Source organism: Eulemur rufifrons, chromosome 21 (genome assembly GCF_041146395.1).
Source record: "Eulemur rufifrons isolate Redbay chromosome 21, OSU_ERuf_1, whole genome shotgun sequence".
Classification (NCBI taxonomy): Eukaryota; Metazoa; Chordata; class Mammalia; order Primates; family Lemuridae; genus Eulemur; species Eulemur rufifrons.
The window spans coordinates 1,578,363-1,599,126 of record NC_091003.1 but is presented as its reverse complement, the minus strand read 5'-3'; the positions used below and the strand labels follow the sequence as shown (position 1 = coordinate 1,599,126).

General features: G+C 50.0%; 1 protein-coding gene across 10 annotated transcripts in view; it reads right to left on the bottom strand.

Moving 5' to 3' along the window:
• Positions 1-228: 228 nt before the first annotated feature.
• Positions 229-20,764, bottom strand: part of RIMBP2 (RIMS binding protein 2) — a 166,578-nt gene continuing 146,042 nt past the window's right edge. For 2 of the 10 annotated variants that reach the window (XM_069497381.1, XM_069497380.1), the window contains exons 14-20: positions 18,160-18,277; positions 12,529-12,713; positions 11,456-11,624; positions 10,895-10,998; positions 9,540-9,611; positions 3,716-3,850; positions 229-3,221 (exon numbers count right to left, since the gene is read on the bottom strand). In XM_069497381.1, the coding sequence (XP_069353482.1) occupies positions 3,198-3,221; positions 3,716-3,850; positions 9,540-9,611; positions 10,895-10,998; positions 11,456-11,624; positions 12,529-12,713; positions 18,160-18,277 (807 nt within the window). In that variant the 3' untranslated portion in view covers positions 229-3,197. Of the gene's footprint in view, positions 3,225-3,333; positions 3,851-9,539; positions 9,612-10,894; positions 10,999-11,455; positions 11,625-12,528; positions 12,714-18,159; positions 18,278-19,820; positions 20,472-20,764 lie in introns of those variants that run through there. The other 8 variants (XM_069497378.1, XM_069497379.1, XM_069497375.1 and 5 more) reach the window with 6 other exon arrangements.

Sequence of the window (20,764 nt, the reverse complement as noted above, 5' to 3'; positions counted from 1 at the left end):
TTAAGGCAGTGTAGTGCTTTATAAATTTCACTTGAATTCTAAAGTTGCCAAAGGAAAATATTAACAAATTTGGTTTGAATTCACCCTGGAAGTCTTTGTTGTACGTGAGTATTTCTCACGTGCCAGAAATACTGAGTGGACTGTCACTAGTAGTACAAGAGTGTCACAGCATTTTGCAAATGACTCCCAAAACATAGTGTTTAAAACAAAGGTACGGAATAAACAGTATTGTATAAAATAACAAATTTTATTTCTAGAAAATAGTTTTACACTAACTGTACACATGCATACACCCACACAGTTTAACCACACATTGAGTAATTTCCTTTTAAGAAATCTACCACATATTATATTACAATTTATAATATAGTTTTTGAAGACACAATGGGGAAAGCTTTGTCATTCATTTATAAACCGTCCATAAATTACAAAAGAAAGGCAGTCTGAAAAGTATGTATAAAGAGTAAAAACAATTTACAAGTGGACAAGAATTACAAAATAGTAACCATCAAATACATCTGCCAGCAACTTTGTAAGTCTTTTGTTCAAATGCCAATGATGAAGGTGGGTATGGACTCATTTTGAATAGATTTAAATTTAGGATGTTTTTGGTGTGGCTTATGTACTATGTGGATCACTTTACGTGTGTGTGCTGTTCACTGTTGAGTATTTGGATATGGCATTTTGACAAATAATGAAAGTAACAGAAATCCATATGCCACAAAATGTAACACTGAAAGCAATGAAGGTTATCACCTTTCTGGCAGGTTGGAGTACTAGTACTTTACCAAAGTTACTTTCTCTCCTTTTCTCTTTTTTGAATGGTTGAGTAAGTAAACATTTCTGTGTGTTGCCTGGCTTGCTTTGAAAGACTAAAACCAGCATCTTAAAATGCACAGCCTGTACAACTTGGTTTCGAGCCACTGTGTCAGTGAGGATGAAGACCACTGAATGCACAACACATACAAAGTATACACTGTATTTTTTATTAGACAGTACAAATCATTGTGCATTTATAAGGCAGAACATCAAGGCGAATTAAACTAGGAATTTCAAGACCAGAGTTAAAGTGAAAGTTATGCATTATGAGGCAAGCATTTTGAAAAGGGAGAAAGGTTGAAAATCATTCCTTTAAGGGTGGATGACAAATGCACAAAGACTGGAGTTACAGGTAGGGAGTGAGCTACAGGTAGCTATTCGTCCCCCTGTTTGTTAATAAGACGTCCCCTCCCGCCTCCCCAATCAGACCTTGGACAAAGAGCAGATTGTCAGCGGTGACTGAGAGAGAGCAACAGCTCCTCTTTGTTCTCGCAGTTGGTTTAAAGTGGATGGTAGTGCAAAAGTGCATTTCTCTACTGGTGTCAGGGGAGAAGATTGTTTTTTTAGGAAGTACTTGAGTCATGAAAGCCCTAGTTTGGAATTAAAGAAAATTACATAGATTTGGAAGTTGTCCATAAGCACATGAATCATTTCACTGCACCCAGCTTTTTCAGCAGTTTCTTGCCTTTGGAAAGCAGCCCCTTTTTCTTTTTCGAGGACATTTCCCTGCCTCTCCCAGGACTACCAGAACCCATAGATGACGGAGGTGACCCCGAATGGAGATGGACTGTGGGGGATGGAGCTCTCCTTGCTGTCCCTGAACCCTCAGGAGGAACCTAGTAGGTACATTGTGACAGTTTATTGAGTGCGTGAGCGCCGACAACAGTAATTCACTTGGTAACATCGTACTGCCCCGACTCCCACCAGGAAAGAAAAAGGGGGTGGTTCATTTCTTCTTTCAATTTTTAAAGTATGCCATGAGAAGCAAACACCCTCTCCCAAAGCACGTCAGAGAGAGAGCGTCTGGCCGTACACGTTTGGTTTTCAGTTTCTTTGTCTTGGGGGAGGGGGTGGCCATCGATTTGGCAAAACAAAGGTAATAATTTATAAGTTAAGACCAAAAGCAGGGTTGGAAAAAAAGTTGTTTTAGATAGTAAAGTTGGCCGAGTGCCCATCAGTAATGTTAAAGGGAATTTTGCTGTATTTGAAAACTATTTGGTTATATAAAATCCTGATATGGTTAAAGTGCATTCTTGGGTTAGTATATTATAGAAATATTGGAGATGGCACACTGGTTGAAAGAAAAAAAAAACTAAAATGAACCTTAATTACAATCAAAGAAAGCTTAAAGGCCCTTATTGGATGCTTTTGTCATTTCCAAATCATTGAACGTGAATTTTTCTCAATATGTAGCACATGGTAGTATTTCAGTACACTGTAAGTGCTTAATCAACAGTGCTTCAAAGGGGTAGAATTTTCTTGCAGTACGTTGCATGACAACTTTACCTCACTTAATTTTTGCAGTTGCATACATGGCCTAAGCTTAGATCATACCGTCATTGCTCTAGTTCCCGATAGCCTCTCCAGAGCAAACCGCTTGCTAACATGAGTGTTCATTATTCAGCAGGCAAATGATATAAGCCAAGGGGCTTCAAGCTTGCTTGGATTTAAAATCAAGGTCTAAGTCTAATGGAAAACACCTAGGAAAGCATCCCAAAGTACACCTGAAGATACCAGCTATTCCGTCTAATGCAATCATTTGAGCTGCATGTTTCATAAAACTTAGTATTGCATTGGTAAACCAACACGTCCGTCTTTCACCAGCCTCTGCACGTTCAAAATGGCGGTGCTTGGAGGAGCGGCAGGGCGCTCTCGCGAGTGGAGGCACAGCCTCAGGGTTCAGAGCCAACACTCGATCGTCTAGTTCACTACTCATGTGCTTGATCTTAAATTATTCTTTTAAGTAAAACTTCCTATAGTAAACATATTTGTTAGGTTGTGCTTTTTCCAAGAGTGGCTAACAATGCAATATGCAGCTTTAATTAGGAGTAGACATTGGAATACTCTATGTAAACAAACAATTAGCTTCTTAAGAAATATGTTCCCAATGTTGGCCTTTCAAATATTCTTAATGTAAATAGCAGGAAATTATTTTTAAAGATGATTTGTTTCACTGTAAATTCAGTTGCTTTACAACTGAGACCAAGTAATATCCTAATACTTGAGGTCCAATAATTTTTTGAGACATATTTCTTTTCTGTTTTTTAACCCCACAGTGAAGCCTTAAGTCTACCGCATTGGTCCGTTTAAGGTAGCTGAAGTTGGTATCTTTATAGGTAACTTCAGTTGCTCACTTACGTGAAGGCTACATTGCCTGATTAAGGTGTGAAATGAACACTCTTCTTCTGTGTCCAAGCAGATGAGCAAAGAAATAAAAATATATAATATATAAAAATATAATATATAAAAACTCGCAGTGATGAAATAAAATAAAAATGAGATACTAAACATGAATGTAATCTAATAGTTAAATATGCTCAGGAAGCTCTTGGATCTTTGTCAAAAGGACTACAGTCCTGACCGAGGGCAAAGAGCCATTCTTGCCCACCGAACCTGAAGGGCTGTCCCCTCGTCACTCTCAAACTGCATGTGTGTCTACAATGTAGATGGGACTTTTCTTTGTGAGTAAAGGCAGATTAGAGTTGAAAGGGTTATTTTTTGGTGAAACAAATAACATTTAGAATTAAGAATTTTTAGGCACAACCCCCATTGAAAGGCAGAGAAAAAACTCAGGGTCTATGCTTTTCGGCCCAAGATATAAAAACATCAGTGCAAAGCCTGCGTTAGAGCACAGGGCAGCGCGGGACAGGGCGAGAAAGGCCAAGTGGCCGCTTACCCTTTTTGCCTTGGAGCGCACGGCTGCGTCCTGAGAGGGGTGGGACGGAGCGTCGGAAAGGTAGACCTCCACGTCGGCAGGCACTTCTTCCAGGAAGTTTGAAGGTACGAGGCCTTTCTGCCCGTTCAGCTCCCCCTACAACCACAGGGGTAAGTCAGAGAACTGTTTATTTTTCCAGAAACCCACTTACTGCTTTAGGTAAAGGAATTCAACTCCCCAAAGCAAAGATGCACGGTACGGTGGTTCTGGTTTACAGAGGTGGGTGGGAGGGGAAGGGGCTCCAGATCAGCGTTCCCGAACCCGATCCTGAGACCACCTCAGCGGCTCGAGGGCGCCGGGGCCCTCTCCTGGGGTCCCGATTTTGCCCGTCTGGGGAGGAGCTTGGTGGTTCTTGGGATCAGGCTCCTGTAGGAAACGCTCACGTAGTGGTTCCCAAGCCGGCTGACCTCGGAGTCCGTGCAGGGCTTTTACAGTTCTCTCAGTAGGAGAGGGGGGAGACCAGGGAGAGTTTGTCGGGGGGACGCAGTCCTGGTGGGCTGCTGCACAGCACGGTGACTCCAGTTACCAGCACTGCGTATTCAGCAGCGCTAGCAGAGAGGATTTGGAATGTTCTCACCAAAGAAACGGTAACTGTGAGGTGATGAGTACACCAATGAGCCTGATTTGATCATTACACAATGTATGTAGTGGAACATCACGTTGTACCCCACAAATATGTACAATTTTGTATTAATCAAAAACAAAACTTTGAAACAGCACTCAGGCACACCATTCTGGACCAGTTACACCTGTCAGTCTTCAGGGGTGGCGCCCAGGTGAGCCCAGCGTGCCGGCGAGGCGGAGAGCCACGGACCTGTGCACGGTTGTGCTTTTCTTCCCTCTCATGCAGACATTCTCCCGCCAACATTCAAACGACGTGGGGAAGATGGAAGTGCCTGCCGACACCCCCGCAGAGGTTCCTGCTCCGGGTGGGTGTACAGCCTCCCGGACCCGGCTGCTCATTTACACGTCCGTGCCTGCGCCTAGTGGGGGTCCGGCCGTCTGCACCGAGGGGCTCACAAGCCCAACTCCCCCAACACTAACCTGTCCCAGAAGTGCCCAAAGTGACCGGCCCCAAACAGCGTGGGTTTCTGTTTACGCAGGCTAGGGAGTGACAAGGTAGGTCAGCCTACTGCATTAAAACAACTGCACCAAAGGACACGATGAGCAGAGTGATGAGGCAACCTACGGAACTGCAGGACATTTGCAAATCACATCTATTAAGGGATGATATCCAGAATATATAAGGAATTTCAACACAAAGACAAAAGCCAATTAAGAAATAGACATTTCTCTAAAAAGATTCAGAGGGCCAACAAGCACATGAAAATATGCTCCACACCACTAACCATTAGGGAAATGCAGATCAGAACCACACGAAACCACCTCCTACCATCAAGAAAAACCAAAACCGAAAATGACAAGTCTTGGTGAAGACGTGAAGACACTGGCAACTTGTGCACTGCTGGTGGGAATGTAAAATGGTGCAACAGCTTTCGGACACAGTGCAGGAGTTCCTCAAAAATAGAATTACCACATGATCCAACAATGCCGCTTCTGCACATAAACCCAAAAGAATCGAAAGCAGTGTCTCAGATACCTGTACACCTGTGTTCACAGTTGCATAGTCAAAAGGTAGAAGAAACCCAGGTGTTTATTGGATGAATGAATAAATAAAACATGCTATATACACACAGGGGAATAGTATTCAGCCTTAAAAAGGACAAGAGTCTGACACACCCTACAAAGTGGGTGAACCCTGAGAACATTATGCTAAGTCAATCACAAAAGCACAAATACTGTAGGATCCCACTTCCACGAGGTCCCCAGAGTACCAGATGCAGAGAGACAAAGCAGGCTGGCGGCTGCCAGGTCTGGGAGGGCAGTGTGGGGAGTCAGTGTTTAAGGGGTTCAGAGCTCCGCTTCTGCGAGACGAAAGCGTCCCGGAGCTGGACAGTCGTGCGGGTCGCACACCGTGAATGTGCTGAACACCACTGAACCATGCACGTAAAGATGGTTCGGATGGTAAATTGTTACGTAGATTGTGCCACAGACATAAAACGCTGATGACCAAAAAAGCCCCCCGTACCTTCCACGTCTTCCTGTCCAAGGGTCCTGCCCCGCAGACACGCTGCCCCACACACTACCCAGCCCCCTCTTCTGCTTGGACCTGGAAGACCCCCCCCTCTCCGATCTACCCCTGCCCCTCCCCCTACCCCCGTCTCGCTCCCAGGCCCCATTGGCAGCTCGTGCTTCTCTGCAGCTGTGACTGAAGGGACCTTTCCCGGCCATCTGTGCTGTTAGCTGCACACGTGTCTCTGGAGGGCTCTTCCCCGCAAGGTTTCCCCTACCCCCCACCGAGGAAGACACTCACATTTGCAGCCCAGCCCCGTCCTCCCAGCAGGTCCCACGCAGCCAGCTCGCCCCTCCGGCCTTGGAAAAGACGCTTTCTTTGGGCGAGCGCCAGACAGAGCGGTCGGCTTACATTGGCGGACTGTGATCTATGAAAACCCGCAGCTTTATGCCCAAATCTCTGCCGGCGTCACCTTCGCACCCCAGAGGCCTGTGCAGACCGACCCAGGCCGAGTCCCGCAGCCCCGGGCCGGCCAGGGCGGCGGGCGGGGCGTCACATGCCGCTGACACGCACCCTTCCACACGGCCGTGCCGAGCTGAGCAGAGAACGGGAGGACCCTACGGTGTCGGGACCCACGAAACATTGAGAGTCAGCGCTCCTGAGATGCCCAAGACTAGACATGTCGGAGAACAAGAGTTTCAAGAAATCTAAGAATTTTGGTCTAAATTAGGTGTTCCCTGTTATTGTTGATCGAGTAAGAAATGATAAACAGATTGGACTGGGCAGGGCCACTCAGCGAAACTGACCAACAAAATGATACAACAACTATCTGGAGGAGAGAAAAAAACCTACTAATTTAGATCTGATTCCCATTATAATATAAAAATTTAGGCAAGACTCTTCAAAGAAAGTGAAAAAGGTAAAACTTAGGAATAGAAACACTCAGATAACCAATTAGAAAATTATTTTGAAACTTTGAGAAAATACTATGACAATTCTGATCATACACTTCACAATCTAAATGAAAGGCATGTTTTTCTACATACATAAAAAATTTTAAAAATTGACTGAAGAAGAAGCTAACCATTTAAGCAAATGAAAACTTGCGTAACCACACCCTAAAAAGATACCAAACCTAAAAGATTTTCTAATAACCTTCCGACAACAGTAATTCCATGTTGTATAATCTGTTCCAGAGCATAAAAAAATTGGAAGATTCTTACTCAGTAATTCTAGCCTAATCCTGACACCAAAACCACCACAAAGGTATTCTAAAGAATACAGACCAATATTATCTCTGGAATACAAATATATTAACTTCTGAATAAAATGGTACCAAATCAAATCCAGTGTTTTAAAGAAATAATTATAGACGACAGCCAGTAATTTGCTGATGAAAAATAAGCATAGCAAACTAAAACAGGATACTTTCTTAAACTATAAAGACCATCTATCTTTATGCATAGTGTAACTTGTGTATAATAGTGTAAAATATTAGTGGTATTTCTCCTAAAACACATGACAAGCCAAAGATTCCCCACCCCTGTCACCCAGCATTGCTCTGAATGATGCAGTAAGACGATAAAAAGAGACAACAATTATAAATATTAGTGAAGAGACAAAACAGCCATGATCTGAGGAACCCAAGGGAATCAAATGACAACAGATATAAATAAATGCACTCAAAAATGATTTGCGGGGACACACACATTTCCACCATATTTTCTAAATAACCATTGGAATATATACCGGGGGTGGGGGTGTGGAATCATTCACAATAGCAATAAGAACTGTAAAGTTCCTGAGATGAACTTACAACATATAAAGGATGTGTAAGAATAAATCTATGGATCTTTTCTGACAGATGAAAGGGAAAACTTTAAAAAAAGGAGGCACATGCCATTTGTCAGAATTGAAAGACAGTATTATAAGATGTCAGTTTTCCTCCAGTTTAATCCAAAAACTAAACATACCTCTAGACAAAAAATTATGGATTTGCTGTGAGGGTGGGACTCTGTACAAAATGATTCTTCCCGAATATCTAAATGTAGTATAAAAATACAGTAATTGAGACAGCATAGAGTACTAGTAAAGTTTATGAATGCTCTAAGCATAAATAGAAATTTAGTATATATAATAAGGCTAATAGGCTGGGCTTGGTGGCCAACACCTGTAATCCTAGCATTTTGGGAGGCCAAGATGGGAGGATCACTTGAGGCCAAGAGTTCAAGACCAGCCTGAGCAAGAGCGAGACCCCATCTCTACAAAAAATAGAAAAATTAGCCGGGCATGGTGGTGCCTGCCTGTAGTCCCAGCTACTCAGGAGGCTGAGGCAGGAGGATCACTTGAGCCCAGGAGTTTGAGGCTGCTGTGAGCTAGGCTGACACCACTGCACTCTGGCCCAAGTAATAAGGTGAGACCCTGTCTCAAATTTTAAAAAAATGTTTTTTAAGAAGGGAAAGTGCAGATTATTTAATAAATGGTATTGAGACACTGGTTATGCTAAGAAAAAAATAGCCACTTGAAATTTACATACGAAAAATGAAACTACAAAATCAATGAAGCGAAACACAGTGCTTATTTCTATCACCTTGAAGAACTTTTAAGCATGATCAACCCCCAAGGGTAGAAAAATAAGACTACATACAAACTTAAATTTTTTTCCTAAAAAAAAAAAAAAAAAAAGGAAACAAAAACACATAATGAAAAGTTTAAAAGTAGAGGATGATCTAGAACGAAATAGTACAACAAATGTGACAGAGTACAAATATCCTAAATACTAAATCTTAAAAATCAGAAACCAGGCAGAGGAGGGAGGCTGGAACTTCCACATGTGCCTGAGGTTGCAAAATCTGCTCGACTCAAAGAGAAACTTGCCGTGTCAGGGCTCAGCAGTTTCTTGGCCACTCTGATTTAAAAAAAAAAAAGGGGGGGGCGGGTGGAAGCATGATGTCAGGTGGGCCCCCCACTGGGCTCACCACCACTGCCTGGGGTGGGCAGGGGCAGCCACGTCCTCAGTGGCCCTGTGGGCTTCTGTCAGCGTTTTGGGGTCAGGGGAGCCACGCTCTGCAGGAACGGGAAGGGCAGCCGGCCCAGGCACTGCTAACCGTGGCCGGCTGGAACTCTCAGATGGAAGGTACCAGAGGAGTCTTGAAATCTAGGGGGTTTTCTTTCTTTCTTGTTTGTTTGTATTTCTTACTTTTCCTGTAAGAAAATTTATTTCTTACCTATGCAATAAAAAATCTAGAAAATTGTTTTATAAAATTTGGGTGGCAGCAATTTTTTTTCTTTTTTTTTTTTTTTTTTTTTTTGAGACAGTCCCACTCTGTTGCCCAGGCTAGAGTGCCGTGGTGTCAGCCTAGCTCAGAGCAACCTCAAACTCCTGAGCTCAAACGATCCACCCGCCTCGGCCTCCCAGAGTGCTGGGATTACAGGCATGAGCCACCGCACCCAGCCGGCAGTGATTTTTAAATGCAAGAATATGAATGCACCTATTTTGTTTACAGTTTACATATGTAGAAAATGCCATCAGCAGCAAAGAAAGCGCGTTGCAGATCACCGTACCGGCTTTCTACCTGACAGTGAAGAGAGACCTGCACACGAGGCAAACTTTCCAGCAGACCACAGTTAGCATTCAGGGAACAGACAAGCAAAAAAAAAAAACAACGCAAAATGAACGAGGTGCTGGCTCTCGATGCTTCAAAAACTTACATAATAAAATCCGTCTTCATCAATTTCACCAAAAACAGTAATAATATCTCCCGTGCAAAATGTAAGTTCAGCCTGTAGAAAGGGAACATAAAGTGAATCGTCTTTTCCTGCACAAAGTAGTTGTTTCAAAAACATAACGGACATTGGTCACTCGGGGACAGGGAGGGTGGGGAAAGTCACCTATCAGGCACGACCTGCACCATCCTGGTCACGGGCATGTTAAACGCCTAGACTTCTCCACTATGCGATCCAGCCACGGAACAAAAAACCACTTGCACCCCCCTGAATCTTTTTATTTAAATTTTAAAAAATATTTTTAATTTAAAAAAATAAGTTTTTTGTGATTTCTCTTGCTATTTGAGAAATTTTGGCATTAATCTACTCTTCCAGCCAAATGAAGAAAGGCACAAAGCTACTGAGCGGCTCTATTCGTCATCTTCTAGAAAGTAAGTACAAATCCAGACAATGTCAACCTAAAAGGAAAATGCCGCGGTGCTTTCATCTTTGGCCAAAATTCAAGATTGCTACCATTTTCTGTTGCTAACACATTTTTAAAACTAGAGAAAGAGTTAACTTTAAAAACCTGGAACGTCAGAGACAAGGACCATCGCGGAAGTGTCCTTTCACGCAGTGTTAAAAAGTCTACCCAGTTATTAACTCAGTGCCTGTTTATGAAGTGTCTACTCTGTGCCGGGCACCAGGCTGGAGGCAGGGACACGGTGCTAGGAAAGTCCCCCTGTCCTCGGCCGTCAGCCGGCCCAGCACTTTGCAGCCTGTCACACGGCAGAACGTGGCAACGTCAATCTAGTAGAGCACGCTCTAAAAAGAAACCAGCGTCCTATTTCTAAACGTGAAAATGAGAAAATAAAGTCCGTGAGTGTCTAAGCAAGGAGCCCCACGGAGGGGAGGCCCCATCCTTCACTTCTGAAGGCAGATGACTCTCAGCCTTCGTGAAGCCGGGGAGCCCCGGCTGCACCAGGCCACGTGCACCCGGCACGTCACTGCTATCCCCTCTGCGTTTCTGTTAACGTCAGGGGACCTTATTGCCCTGCGATGGGTTTCTGCTCATCTCTTAGAGATGACTCTACGGTGCCACCCCCGTGAGAGGTGGGTCACAAACTGCTCTTTCCGTAGCAGTACAGGAAGGTCTGGGCCCCGGGGAACAAGATGTCCCCTTGGCCGCGTCCTCGCTGGCCATTCATTGGCTTGGTGGCCCTTCGCACAGACGGCCCACAGGGCAGGGGAGAGACAGTCAAGGGCACAGGGTCCCAGCACCAGCACGGCATCCAGAGCGGCTCTGCCGGAGCGGGTGCCCGCGTGGTCTGGGCAGCAGGGAGCGAGCGCTGGGCTGGTACCTCCACGTCCACGTTGGGCGAGCTCTCCCTGGGGTCGTAGTCGTACAGAGCCACCATCCTCCGCGTCGACACCGCGTGATGCCTGCCACCCCGCCTGCTTCTCTCTGTGCGAGTCACAAGGGGGACAAGAAAGCCATCGTGAAGCTATTCCAAAGTTAGCAGTGTCCCCCTTCCACCGCCACACAGGGCCAACGTGACGGAGACCCACCATCGTCTAAAAGCCCCGCGCTGCTGGGCGCCATCCTTAGAAAACGCTTCTGCCCTGGCCGGTGGCCTCGGACCCCACGTTCTTACGCTTCTGCTCTAGTGCACCCCCTTCCCAGGAACACGAACGTGTCCTCTCTCCAGCGTGTCCCCTGACCAGAGACACGCAGATGACATGAGGGACTCTTCCAGGCAGGGGACCGGACGGTTGGGGCCAGCACGGGGCCTGTGGCTGGGGAGGCGCGACTTTGGCCCGTGCAGACGACGCAAACTGGGGTCTCCTCCCCGTGGCCCCCGACCTGAGCTGCGGGGCTTTGCCCCGTGAAATGCGTCGGCCACGGCTGAGCGGGGCCTCACCTATCTTCTCCACAGGCGTGTTCAGGGGCAGGAAGCCCTGTCTGAGAAGCTGATCCATCATCTCCTCGTCATCCGCCTGGATCTCGGACACCATGTTGCAGGGGATGAGGCCGAGCCGGGCACAGGTCTCCCCGCGGTAGAACCCGTCAGCGTCTTTGTCACCGTAAACCTAGAGCCGGGGGGCGGGGGCGGGGGGGGATCAAAGCGTGTTACAACCAGTCCTACTGGTGGTGGAGTCGTGTGTGGTCGGGAATATCCTCAGCACACGCTCGTAGAGTAGCCCGGTTCACCTACGTAACTGCCCCCCGGCCGGCCGCGGATGTGGACGCGTGACCCTTGCTCTGTGACCCCGGGGGTTGGGCCACTTGCCCAGCTCCCTGTCTGAGGGGCGTTTGCTCGGAGGACCGCGTGTGTTTGAGCTCAGGCGAGTAAAGGCATGCATGACCAGGACACGTGCACTTAGAAGGTGCTTGCGTCCGCCTGACGTGGGTCCCTCCGTGACAAGACAGGCGCCCTGACCACTTCCAAATGCCAGTTGTCTGGACTCGTTCTGAAGTTGCAAACTCGGGGTTCAAGGCCCCCTCTCCCCTCCCCTGTGGGCAGCACGCTTCCTCTCACCCCCCACTGTGGACTCGCACGGCTCCTGCTCCTCCCAGCAGGCTGGACGGGAAAGGGGACAGGAAAGGGGACTGGGCACAGCCTGCCTGGCTGGTTGTGTCGAGGGTCTAAGGTGACCCCAGCCTGTGGCGAGTGAACGCGCTCCCTCCCCTCTTCCTTCTTTCCTGCCTGCGGTTTAGGTCTTGTGCGTTGAAAAGTCTTTTCAAACTCAGAGCCTGTGGTGTTTGTCTCAAGGACACAGGACCTGACAGAATCTGTGGTCCACAGGACGTATTCGGGTGTGTGTGTGCACACAACCCTACAAGGCAAACGGGGTGAAGGCCCTGCCTCCTCCCACCGAGGAGCAGGCACTGGGGACGACCCTGGTGGGGCAGAGGCCCTGGGGCCGCCCGAGCTGCCCCCGTCGTCAGGCCCAGACCCCTCGTGCACTCGCGCCGTGTCCCCTTCGAGCCCACCTTGATGATCTGTCCTTCTTTGAAGGGAAGCTCCTCCTCGGCAGCGTCTGGGTTTGGGGACATGGTGAGCGGGTCGTAGTCGAACAGAGCCACAAAGATGCGGGCCTGGAGCTCCTCGGCGCCGGGGTCGGTTTCTGACTCTTCGTAGAAGTCCGGGGAGAGGCGGTCGCGCCCCGAGTACTCGTCTGGGAGCGTGTGGGGCGAAGACAGCAGCAGGTGAGTCTCCCGCCACGCCAGGTCTGTGGCTTAACACGTGGGCAGGTCCCCGACCAGGAGCCCCGACCAGGCTGGACTGGAGACAGGAGTGACTGTTCCAAAGCGTGGCCACCCCCTGGACCCGGCCACACATGGGAGGTACCCACGGGCAGGTGGCCACCTCCACCCCCAGAGAGGGGGCAGGTGCAGGTGCGACCCCGCGGGACAGCGCCCCTCCGGCCCTTCCCAGGCACCCCCGCGCTCTGGGAAGTGGAGAGTGAGCACAGCCCGTGTGCAAGTTCTATCTGTGTCAGCCAAAGTCCGGGAGAGGCGGCCACACTGTGCGCATAGCTCTAAACACTTAACTGGCAACAAACACAACCTTCACTGCAGCACTTTGCGACTTCCTGGCAGAACTGGGTTTCAACTCTGCCTACCCTCCCGCTTCTAAAGACAATTCTTCTAGAAATCCTAACATACGTGCATATACATCACCGGACAGCATCAGATATACATGCATACACGTATGTGTGTGTGTGTGTGTGTGTGTGTGTGGAGAGAGAGAGAGAGAGACAGACAAACAACTGACAGGTAATTTTCTGGCCACACGAGGTGGTCCCAGAACACCGGCAGGGAAGCGAATGAGAAAACAGCCACAGAGAAGGCAGGGCTGGGAGAGCAGGCAGGGCTGGGAGAGCAGGCAGGGCTGGGAGAGCAGGGCTGGGAGAGCAGGGATGGGAGAGCAGGAAGGGCTGGGAGACAAGGCAGGGCTGGGAGAGCAGGGCTGGGAGAGCAGGGCTGGGAGAGCAGGCAGGGCTGGGAGAACAGGGATGGGAGACCAGGAAGGGCTGGGAGAGAAGGCAGGGCTGGGAGAGCAGGGCTGGGAGAACAGGGATGGGAGAGCAGGAAGGGCTGGAAGAGAAGGCAGGGCTGGGAGAGAAGGCAGGGCTGGGAGATAAGGCAGGGCTGGGAGACAAGGCAGGGCTGGGAGAGCAGGCAGGGCTGGGAGAGCAGGCAGGGCTGGGAGAACAGGGATGGGAGAGCAGGAAGGGCTGGGAGAGAAGGCAGGGCTGGGAGAGAAGGCAGGGCTGGGAGAGAAGGCAGGGCTGGGAGAACAGGCAGGGCTGGGAGAGCAGGGCTGGGAGAGCAGGCAGGGCTGGGAGAGAAGGCAGGGCTGGGAGAACAGGGCTGGGAGAGCAGGGCTGGGAGAGCAGCCCAGTCCAGGCTCCGTCCCCAGCAGGAGGAAACAGCGTGGGATGAGGGGACACAGGGGTGCAGGAGGGATGGGACAGATAGTGGAGAAAGAACCAAGTAATCGGCTTCTTTCACCAGCAAAAAGAAAGAAAGAAAGAAAGAAATTAGTTTAAAAATAAAAGCACTTTAGGGCAGGAAAGGTTGATTTTGAAAATGCAGTGAATTGTTTACATGACTGAAATTCAGGACCTTTTTAGAACGCCTAGATAATCTAAAAATTCAGTAACTGAATTTCTGCCAGGAGCGAAACATTTCCACGGCAGCTGTCCTTATTTCCTCCACACCAGCTTTGATCTTGTTGATACTCAGTGAAAAGACCTGATGACTTTTTTCTAGTTGCAAATGGGACCTAGATACAGGGAGACGCTAGAGTGACGTCCTCCTGCGACCCATGAGCCGCAGCGTGTGGGGCGGTGCGGTCCCGCCCTGCTCAGGGACAGGCAGGGGGCGCCCGCAGCGCCTGGGCGGGACACTCATCTGCGGTTCTGCCCGAGACGTGCAGAGGGCTGAACAGCCGTGCACGTGTGACCCAGAGAACGCGGTTCCCACCGTGGGAAACGCCAGCGGAGCTTCCGGCCACAGCGTTTCCCCAGCGGAGGTCATGTGGCAAGACCCTGGGTCCGAGCACATGGGGGTCGGACCTAAGTCAGAGCCCGCAGAGAGCTGGGTGCCGTCAACATCCTCCTTGAAAAATCTCTCGAGTCACCCCTGCGGGCCACCAAGGAGGGCGTTTTCTCAGTAGCTGACTTATGTTCAAAGACCATGATATGTGAAAAATCGTACTTTTACGTCTTTAAGCCCAAAATCGCAGGGACCACAAGTGGCCACACCGCAGGAGGCATCCCACCCAGAGCAGAACTGCCTACACCGTGACACCATCTCCTGCGTGTTTTCCGGGGAGGGTGGGGCGGGTCTTGCACTGGAAGGTTCCTGAACAGAATTACGAGTGTGAGGCGACCCCACCGGACGTTCTTCCAGGGAGGGCGCTCGATGTCTCCTAAGCGCCTGCCCGTCGCGGGGACAGCCCAGGGCCTGCGGGATGTCTGCGGGACTCTGGCCTCCCCGGGCTACAGGGAGCAGCGGGGGCTCGTCCCTCTCGGTGGCCGAGGGGAGCACTTACCTGGGCCGGGGCCACCCGGGAGGGAGCGGGCACTGCCCCGCCCGGCAGCAGGGGTGGGGGGTCTTTGGCGGGAGGAGGAGGAAGGGGCCACTACCGTACGGGGGCAGGGAGGTCGGGGCTGCTGACTCGCCGCCTGGGCCGCTCCCCAGGCCACAGGGGCTGCGAGGGCCAGCACTGTCCCCCACGGGACCGTGGCCCTCGCTACCTGACCGAGACCAGCCGCCTCCACTGCTCCCATCCACCGTGACCTCTACGGAGAGGAACGGAGCAGCCGTCACACCCTTGCGGCTTCGCAGCGTCCTCCTTGCGGGGAAACCGAGGAAGAGAGTCTTTTTTTTTTTTTTTTTTTTTTTTTTTTAAGGGCCAACCTTTTTTGATGTAGTTACTAATTTTTCATTTTTCCTCTCTGGACACAGGAGGAAACGCACCTCCTCACTCAGTAGCCAAAATAATGCAAAATGAGAGAAAGTGGAGGACGATTTCAGAGTCGGTAAGAACAGAATTCTCTAAAATGTGGGAATTCCGTGCCAGAAGGGTAAACCCTCGGGCCTTCTGTCTGACAGGTAAATAAGGAGATAAATGCAAAGACCAAAAATTATACAGGGAAAAACCAAAATCCAACTGAATTTATCTTTGGAGACGTCTACCAACGTTCAGAGGCCGGCCTCGTGCTAACAATAGGATTTGGGATTTAGCAGACATGGCGCTATATAACTTTTGTTTTTTAAATCATGAAGGGCACTGTGTTTTTTCTTAAATTTTGGAAAGGCAGAGAATATTAAAAGCTACAGTATTTTTTCATTTAATTGTGGAACCATGGCTTATTAAAACACACCTAGGAAGTCTGGTTTACAGACTTGATTTCCTCTGACAAAGAAAAGTGATGCTTTCAGAATATAGCAGATTTCTAAAACACTTAGTTTCTAATATTTTCACAAATAAAACAGAACTAAGTAAATGAGAACGAGAGGAAGACGGTGTCTGTTCGAACATCACTGCCTGTTCATTCCCTCGGCTGCTCCCCCTACAGTCCTCCTTAAGGCAGGTGATAAACACATTTCACTACGTTGCCTTCTGAAAATATAATAGGCACTAAGGCGTGTGTATGTACGTGCGCGTGTGTGTGTGTAAAGTGATTTTAATTGTGTTTTTATGTGTATTTCTGGGCTGCCACATGATAAGAAGTTTGTACAATTAAAGCAAATCTATCATGGATTTATTACTTAACACTTTTTTTTTTTTTTTTTTTTTGAGACAGAGTCTCACTCTGTTGCCCAGGCTAGAGTGAGTGCCGTGGCGTCAGCCTAGCTCACAGCAACCTCAAACTCCTGAGCTCAAGGGATCCTCCTATCTCAGCCTCCCGAGTAGCTGGGACTACAGGCATGTGCCACCATGCCTGGCTAATTTTTTCTATATATATTTTTAGCTGTCTATATAATTTCTTTCTATTTTTAGTAGAGATGGGGTCTCACTCTTGCTCAGGCTGGTCTCGAACTCCTGAGCTCAAACGATCTGCCCACCTTGGCCTCCTGGAGTGCTAGGATTATAGGCGTGAGCCACTGCACCCGGCCTACTTAACACTTTTTTAGGCATGTTGTTAAGAGGCTTTTTCTTTGTTAAGGTGTTAACACAGAATTACTCTTTTCAACCAATTTAACAAGCGTCTTACTAAAAGTAAGACATGTATGCAGCCTTTCGAATTTTTCACCTTAAGAAAAATCCAACCAGGCCGGGCATGGTGGCTCACACCTGTAATCCTAGCACTTTGGGAGGACAAGGCAGGAAGATCACCTGAGGCCAGGAATTCGAGACCAGCCTGGGCAACATAACAAGACCCCATCTCTATAAAAAAAAAAAAAACCTCAAAAAATTAGCCAGGCATGGTGGCATGTGTCTGTAGTCCCAACTACTTGGGAGGCTGAGGTAGGAGGATCACTTGAGCCCAAGAGTTCAAGGCTGCAGTGAGCTATGATCGTCCCACTGGACTCCAGCCTGGGTGACAGAGCAAGACCCTGTCTCAATCAATCAATTAATAACAAAAACATTCTAAACACTGTAAAGATGGAAAATTTTTTCCCCTATTGAATTGTGTAAGCAAAAAAGTCTGGAAAGGCACAATTTAGAGGTTAAAGTCTTTCTTCATTTTGAGCTGGTTGGAAAGATGACCAATTGTCTTTTAAATTTCAATGATTTGAATGTGATCAGAGTCCACGTTTCAGCAGCCTAGACTACTGGACGTTGTTTTCCTTCAGCCCTGTAATGCCAAGTCTGGATGTTTTGTTTTCATCTACTTCTATTAACAGTTCTCATTGCTCTGTTTCGTGTGTGTGTGTGTGTGTGTGTGTCCATTTGTGTTGATTACCAGGTTCCATTATCTTCTGCATAATACTTTTTGGAATTGCTGTTGCCATGATGCGTTTCAATACTTGGAGAATTCCCATCCTGCCTTCAGCCACACCCCGCCCCCTGAAGCAGGTGGATTAGGATGGCCACAATGACAGCTTTCAGCATGGCTGGCCGAATTCCAAAAAGTAGTTAAGAGAATGGAAACAGAATGCCAGGTGATGACTCGGGAGCGGGAAGGTGACCAGATGGGTGGGGGGGGCACAGTTCCGGGGCAGGTTCGGCTGCCGCCGTGTCCCGTGGCTCTCGGCTCTAGCTGCCAACGTGTCGTACCCGTGCAGAAACTCTCGGTTACTCAGGGCCTACTTGCCGCGGGCTTTGGCCCCAGGCATTTCAGGAAAGCCCAGCCAGGGCAAGCCCCGGGCACAGGACGACCCCGTCAGCGCTTCCTCTGCGAAGCTCTCCAGTGAGAAATCGGCAGGGAGAAGATTGACGTAAAAAGCCACTATGTTATACTTTGAGAATATTTACTAACGGGTTTTATTTATCTTGCTGTGCTGTCCTTGCCCTCTTTCTGCACAAATAACCTAGAGTTTTCTGTATTTAGCCGAAAATGCTACCCCTAAAAAAACGTTCTTGACATGTTTGGATGCAGGACTAAGCAGCCGCGTGCTCTGTGGTGGGAAGAACACGCGAGAGGTGTCGCTGGGGCCACTAACCGATAGATGGGACAGGCATCGGCCGGGGCCGCTGAGGACCAGGGCTGCCGCGGGGGAACCTCCGGCCCAGGTGATCCACCCTATCTGCCCGTCCTGCAGACGCTGGGTTTCCTAAGATCTAAAGACAAAACAGTGACAAAGTCGTAAGTCTCGCCAGCCTTGGGGAGGAAAGAATTCAGTTAGCCAAATCAATTCGATCGAGAAGCAGAAGCTCTAAAGGCAACTAAACTTAGCTTTTAACTGAAAGGTTAGCTGAATGCCCTGGAAGAGAACAAAGCTGTCACCTGGCACCCATTCTCCATCTCAGAGTCGCAGTTTGACACTCGGGTTGGGGACAAAAAGTGACTTCTCGGGAGGTACCTTTTTGTTGCTGCTACTGCTGCTGAAGCCAAATGCCTTGGACGAAAATGACAACGGCTTTAACACAACCGATCCTGCCGTGGGCACCTCTGCTCACTGTCACCCCTGCCTGGCTTCCAAGTGCCCTGCCCCTCTCCCCGGCACCTGTCACAGAAGTGGGGCAAATGCTTCAATTCCAAATGTCCTGCCTGGATGTAAGTTGTAGGAAAAACTTTCTGTATTTTATCAGCTTTGAAACTCACACACACGCCTTCACCCTGACCTGAAGCTGCTGGTGCTGCTCTAGGGCTCACGTGGGTGGCTGTCCTCTCCCAGAAAGCGCATCTCTAGCTCAGACTCAAGGGTGGAGTTGGTGAAAGAGCATTCAAGCGAAACCTCCAGCTCGCCAGGCAGTCAACTGAGCGAGGAGGTTCTCAGGAACACAGGCGTGGACGGTGGGCAGGGAGTCCCCGTGCCTGGGGGTGCGGGCCGCACGGCGGGGGCGGGGGGCTGGCGGGTGAGTCCTGGCCTGTGGGTCAGCGCCTCTCGCGGACCCATCACAGAGCACCGGGGCTCAGAGGCCTGGCTCCGTGTGGCCGGCTCACCTGTGTTTTCAGTGGAGGGGTGGCCTGACTGGAGCAAACGTTCTGGAGAGAGAACACAGTGCAGAGAAGAACGAAGCCTCCAATGAACCCTACGCTCCAACTCGGCTAACAGAGGGGGCGTCTGCAGCCACAGGCGGAGCCGGACAATGGAAAACTCATTTTGGAAACTGTCAATGCAGAAAAGAAACCAGGGGGTAAAAGCCAAAAAAAAAAAAAAAAAAAAAAAAAAAAAACAACCCTGGGAAACAATGTACAAAAACAGATTTGTTCAAAAATTGTTCTCCATTTTTTTCAGTTATGGAAGAAGGCCAAAAAAACAAGCGGCGGGGGGGGGGGGGGGGGGAACCCTTCAGTAATACTAATAGTTATAAATAAGTCCCCAAGGATCATTTGGAAAAAAAAAATATGTGTTGTCAAATTTTTAGCTAATCACAGTTCAGCTAACCCTTAATTAAAATTTAGATTCAGTTGTCCTTTAATTAAAGCAGCCACAATCATCACTGATTCTGGGGGCGGGAATCGTCATCTAAAGCAAAGGAAAGATCTCCAGCATGGTCAAAAGATTGGGAAGCGAATGAGACTTAAATCAAAAACGCAGGGAGAACTAAAGAGCGGCAGCGAGAGATTCCCCAGGGATGGACACCCAAAAAAAACCAAAAATGGAAGAATGCAGAGATCGGCCGGGCGGGTGGAGTGAAGGCGGTTTACTGCACACACCGCAGGGCCTCGCGCCGCGCGGGCAGCCGGCTGTGCGCGCTGGGCGGCCCTGCTGTCGGGCCCGGCTGCGCTTTTCCTGCAGACACCCCGAAACTCTTCGCGCTCCGCCGACTCGTCCCAGCCGTGCTTGCTGGGGGCCGGCCTCTCGTCGCCCCTGGGCCCGGCGCCGGGGTCCTCCTGCTCCCCAAAGTCCTCCTCAACGCTGCTCTGCCGGGTCAGCGTGCGCCGCCGGGCCAGCGCGGGCCGTGGGCTCCTGGCGCAGGGGCAGCGCCCGGGGCTGCACGCGGCCGTGGCGCTCCCGAGGCCGGCCCGCAGCTCCTCCTCGCTGCCGCAGTCCAGGCCACTGTCCGGGCTCCTGGCGGCCGAGCGGCTGAGCCGGCAGCCTCTGTCCTCGGGGAGGGCGTCCTCCGCAGCCGCGGGGACCCTGTGCCAGGCCGGGAGCCGGGAGCCCCGCGGGGCCTCGTCGCCCCTGCGCGGCCGGGCGCGCCTGGGCTCCCCGGGCAGCGGCGCGCGGGCCCTGGGGGACGCCCGGAGGCCCTGCTTGTGCAGCAGCTCGCGGCACTCGGCCTCCTCCTCTGCTACTTCGGGGATACTGAACAGCCTCTTCCTGAGCGGGGGCTGCTGCTCCGAGAAAGCGCCTTCGGAGCACTCCTTGGGGGTGGCGTGTCGGGGCGGGTGCGGGGAGGGCGGGGCGTGACCACGCATGGAGTGGGCGCGGGGGAGAAAACACACACAGTTAGTGTCCGAGGCGATGAGGGCGCAGAGCATGCGTCTGGCGTGCGGCATGCTCCGGCGGGGTGCGGCCGCGCGTGCAGAAGCTGGGGCGGGGCTGCGGGGGACCCCTGCGAGGCGGGCGCACCCACTGCCCGCTGCTGTGTCCTCCGAACCCGAACCCGGAGGCAGCTGCCATCGGAGGCCACCTGACTGGCACCGGCTCCCCAGCG